This window comes from Pinus tabuliformis, chromosome 5_1, assembly GCF_031772625.1.
Source record: "Pinus tabuliformis cultivar Carrire ecotype Pingquan chromosome 5_1, CPIR1, whole genome shotgun sequence".
Lineage (NCBI taxonomy): Eukaryota > Viridiplantae > Streptophyta > Pinopsida > Pinales > Pinaceae > Pinus > Pinus tabuliformis.
Window position 1 is genome coordinate 391,112,302 of NC_142305.1, and position 5,260 is coordinate 391,117,561.

General features: G+C 37.5%; 1 protein-coding gene across 1 annotated transcript; it reads left to right on the forward strand.

The window, feature by feature from the left end:
• Window positions 1-286: 286 nt before the first annotated feature.
• On the forward strand, window positions 287-4,314 carry LOC149165099 (uncharacterized). Its single transcript, XM_089429707.1, has 4 exons — window positions 287-403; window positions 2,754-3,128; window positions 3,323-3,417; window positions 3,516-4,314. Exons 1-4 carry the CDS (start codon window positions 287-289, stop codon window positions 4,312-4,314), a joined length of 1,386 nt encoding a protein of 461 aa, XP_089285833.1.
• Window positions 4,315-5,260: the final 946 nt, after the last annotated feature.

The window sequence follows — 5,260 nt, forward strand, 5'->3', positions numbered from 1 at the left end:
GCCTTGCTTATGAATCTTGTCACTATGAGTTCTCCGAGGGGATCTAAGAGGGGATATTTTTTCAACAGTTCGGTGCTCGGACGTGGTCACCTCCAAACTAGACATTATCCCTTCAAAGTAATCAAAAGTGGGTGGAGCCGAAACAAGGGAGAGTCATGGACTATCGGGAAAGTCGGGGAGGCTATTTTTAGGAGCAAAGGAAGGGATATGGGTCGAAATTCCTACCAGAGGGTTCAGCGTATAACCTGAGGGGTAAATGCAGGGGTCCAAGTTAATGCACTAGGCCATGAAATGTAGGGTTTCTAACGAGGGAGCAGGGGTAGCAGAAACTGGCCATGAGAGGGGGTCGTCAGGAAAGGGTTCAATCGGGCAGGAGGTTCCCAGATCAGAATGTGAGGGCAAGGTAACTTCTTGGGGGAAAACGTCAAAGGAGACGGAATGCTGAGGAAACAACACATCTGGTATCGAGGGAGGAGAAGACGTCCAGATGGGAACCGAGGCATAGGGATCCTCCGAGTAATCGATTTGATCTAGCTCCATTTCTGTAGGCAGGTGGGGCAGTACAAACCCTAACCCTAACCCTCTTCAGGTTATAGTCAGGTCTTCAGTCAAAGCTCCATTCTCCCTCTCTGCATATTGTATGAGGGTAATTTATGATGTTCATTTTCAATAGTGCATTAATATTTAAATAAAAAAATTAAAAAAATTATTTCAATATTATATGATCATGGCCAATATGAGACTTGTTCTTTGACACTGATTTATATGAAGAGAACTAAAATGATTAACATGAACAAAACAATATTAGTTTATTTATTGGTATAATGTGTCACATAAACTCACATCAAAGTTAATTAAGTAAGAATCCAAAGGTTAATGCAATCCCTCAAAATCCTAAGTACACCCCTAGGTGCTAGAGTTCTTATTGTTTGTATAAGTATTCTTTATGTTGGTTTCTTTCTATTAAGTTAATGAGTATGGTCCTTTAAGATTCATGAAGGTGTGATGATTGATGTTGGAGAAAGTAATTATTAATTTTGAGATAAAAGAGACACGTGGTATGTTCCTTATTACAATACTTGGAATTAAAGGTTTGAATGGTCTTCAATTTCAACCTCATTTGTCATTTACACTAATATGTAAACTGCCATGGATATTCCATTGGACAGTTCTTCATAAAAGATCTACTAAAGTATATTTGAAAAATACAAAATCTACGCCATGATGGTCAATATTTCTTTATATTTTTGGATTCTTTAATTATTTTGTTATGCTTATGCATGCAATAGATAAAATATGGAAAATAGAGAACAACAAAATACAACTCACAAACCATAACAAACACAAGATATGATATGAGAAATCTTTACGGGAGGAAACCCGACTAGAAGGTGATTTTCCTCTTCCCTCTCTTTCTCTAAATGAAAATTAATGCAAATACAAAAGAGTGAGACATGTGTCCCATGTGATGCTACAATACACAAACCTAATCTAATTTCTCTCTCTCTATCCACTCTCAACTACTTTATTCATCTATGGAACAAAATACACTTGAATAGATTGGAACCTCTTTTCCTCTTACTAGCTCGATTATAACACAACCCAATAGCCTTTTAATAGTTAAGTTTAACTCCTTCGACTTTTAACTAGAATTATAATATTGATTCTTTTAGAGTATTCTTCATCATGAGTCATGTGGATAACCCATTTTACCTGAATAATGAGGGCTAACGTGGAATACTTGTGAATCATCATGGTCAAAACAAGAAGGTCAAATTCCATTCGGGGAATTTTGAGGTCTAAAATGGGTCTCCTAAGAAAAATGTACAACCAAAATAAACTTTATAACAACCAATAAGATTCAAGATGATGATGTCAACCATGGGGGATGATTCACAATTTTTGGAGTAAAAAAGTAAAAAGATTAAAAAATAATAAAATAATAAAACTATTTTTTCAACTCGTATTTTCAACTTATCTCCCTATGGGTTTACTCAAATTTCGAGCAGGAAACACTCGTTGGATGCAGAATTTGATTCCTCATCCAAGGAGTACCCATATTGTATACTTTAGATGGACCCTACTACACCAAAAATGATAAATAAATGAAAAACATGATTGCAATCACGTTTTTCATGTATTTATCATTTTTCATGCAGCAGGGTCTATCTAAAGTATGCAACATGGGTACTCCTTGGATGAGGAATCAAATTCTGCATCCACCGAGTGTTTTCGCTCGAAATTTGAGTAAACCCATAGGGAGATAAGTTGAAAATACGGGTTGAAAAATTAGTTTTTTCTTTTTTTCTCTCTAGAATTTGATGATGTAATCTCATATTGTTTTATTATTTCAACTATTATTTTATAATTTCTTTAGGAGGCCCATTTTAAACCTCAAAATTCCCCTAATGTAGGTGGCATAAATTTTGCAAATGGACTTTGTTTGAGGTCTTTCTTGCATTGTTGGAAAGGTATATGAGTGTAGAATAGAAAAAATGGTACCGCACTTGAGGGGAAAATTTGTACCCCAAAAAATGCATTTTGATGCCTCAAATTGTTTTCAAAATGTGTCAAACCTTAATTCACTGATATAGGACCCACCGATAAAAATGGTCATAAGCACTGATTCCTCCAATTTTTCTACTTTGAAAGCATCAATATGTATAACGAACAATATAATAATCGAATCTAAATCATATACAATGTTAAAATATGCATTTTTTTAATTAATTTCAAAATTCTCCTTAATGCAGGAAGCACTTGATAATGAGGGTAAGGATAAAGAATACCACGATGAGCTGGCTGGAAATAATGTAGTCCTTGGTGGCCAAACCCATGGAAATGAAGAGGGTGTGGAGGGAGACGGAGATGATGACGAACATGACAAGGAAATGCCCGCCATGGTCAAGGAACGGATAAAGCAGGAGGAGTTTGAAGTCTTTGTGGGAGGGCTTGATAAAGACGCTGATGAAGAGGATGTGAAGAAGGTGTTTAGTGAGATTGGTGAAGTTGTTGAGATCAGATTGCCAAAGAATTCTCGGACTCAGAAGAATAAGAGCTTTGCATTTGTTCGATTCGCAAGTGTGGAGCAAGCCAAAATGGCAGTGGCAGAGCTCAAGAATCCACAGGTGAGAGGGAAGCAATGCCGAGTTGCAAGAACCCAAGACAATGAAACTCTTCATGTACGCTATATTCGTAAATCATGCACAATGAGGAAATAACTTTGGAGGAAGATGCAGAACAAGAAGGGAGAAATAGGGGGTTTGCATTTCTGGAGTTCCCACTGATCTGGAGGCTATCCAATGCCCTCATCCTCTTGCAGAAGCCAGACGTTTTCTTTGGCACTGACGTTTGTGCAAAGGTTGCATTTGCCAAATATACCATTGAGCCGGACGAGGGAGTTATGGCGCAGGTAAAGTCTATTTTTGTTGATGGATTGCCACCTTCTTGGGATGAAGAACGAGTTGTGGGGAAATTTAAAATTTATGGTGAAATTGAAGAAGTGCAATTGGCAGGAAGCGAAAAGATTTTGGGTTCATTTCTTTCAGAACTCGTGAAGCCGCACTGGCGTGCGTTGAAGGAGTAAATAAGAATGAGGTAAATGAAGAAGAAGAAGAAGACAAGAAGGTTACTCTGAAAGCTACTCTTCGGAAACCTCAGCAAAAGGGACGATCAGTTACGGGTAGGGTTCGTGCAGGATATGGCAGGGCTCGATTTGGGGTTATTAGGGGAAGGCCCTTTTTAGATGAAAGGCGCCAACATTTTGGAAGGGCATATGATAGGCGACCATTTGCTCCTGCTTATATGCCAAGTGGTGGGAGGAATTATAGAGAACAGGACGCTTATCTTGATAGGCGAACTCTAGCTTCAGGTAGACCCGATGAAACAGCTACTAGGCGATCTTCATACCAGGGCGATTATGGATATGATGGGATTCGATATTGTGAGAGCATGCCGCCACGCAGGCCTCCATACTCTGAGAATAGCTACAGTTATCGCATGAATGGAATGCGAGACTATCATGATTATGCAGCAGGAGGAGTATGTGGATCCAAACGCCCATATTCAGTTGTGAATAACGATTTTCCATCCCCAGCTCGGCATTCCAGGAATCGTTTGGATAGTGAAGTAGGTACTCCAGATTCACGTTACAAAAGAGTGACGAGGGTAGGCCAAGGTTATGGTGGAGGGAACAGAACTGGTGCAATTTATTCAAGCGATTACTTACCTGGGGCAAGGGGCAATGATGGTGAAGGTCAAGCAAATCCATCTGCGGGTTATGGATATCGCAGTATCTCAATATCATATTGTTGAAAAGTTATATATATATATATATTTATTCAGTAGTATCATTTATATACACACCAAGATGCAATAAAGCAGTATAGATTTCTTATTTCGAGCGTAATTGTCTATGCCAATTTTCTAATAAAATATTTTATTAATGTTACATTTTTTACTTAGTAGGATGATATTAATAAATGTGTTAACTTCATATATGTTATGTTATAAATTTAATATTTAAAATTAATATATTAATGTATCAAAGATTAATATAAAAAGCTTTAAGATTATAAAGTTAAGGAATCATGAATCTAAAGTATTATTAATATTATAAACTCAAGAAATTAAGAAGGTAATGGGATTAATATTATAAAATTAAAGGATTAATAAATGTAGTTGATATACGCTGATAGGCATCAATGAATATGGATTTAATATTATTATTGATATTATTAGTATTATTGATATAATAAATATTGATATTATTAACTAAAAGGGAAGTCCTCAAGTGCGAGATCTAAATATATGGGAAGATGAGGATAGGATTGTGGCAGAGCTCTGAAGCGAAGAACAACTAGGGTTGGAAGCTTGCAGGGGCTGATCTCCATGGTAGGGCGAGGAGGAGGGAGCTCTACTCCCTCCTACAAGCAAGCGGTTACTAGCCGTGGTATGAAGCCAATGGAAGAAGTCAGAAGAGATGACGAGGGGAAAGAGAACAAGGAAGAAGACAAGGATGGACATAAACACTGTGAAAATAAAAGCACAAAAGACACGGAAGAAAATGACAAGGAAAAGGGAGAAAAAACAAAGACACAGAAAGGACACTGTAAGCCCAAATCTGAGGTTACACCAAGGGTGGTCCTGAATGATCCTGCGTTGCAAGCACACATGGACCACATGCGAACTTATGCTATCATTTGTAAATTCATGGGATTATGGCCCACTAAAAAAGCTTTACAAACATGGATTAAATACC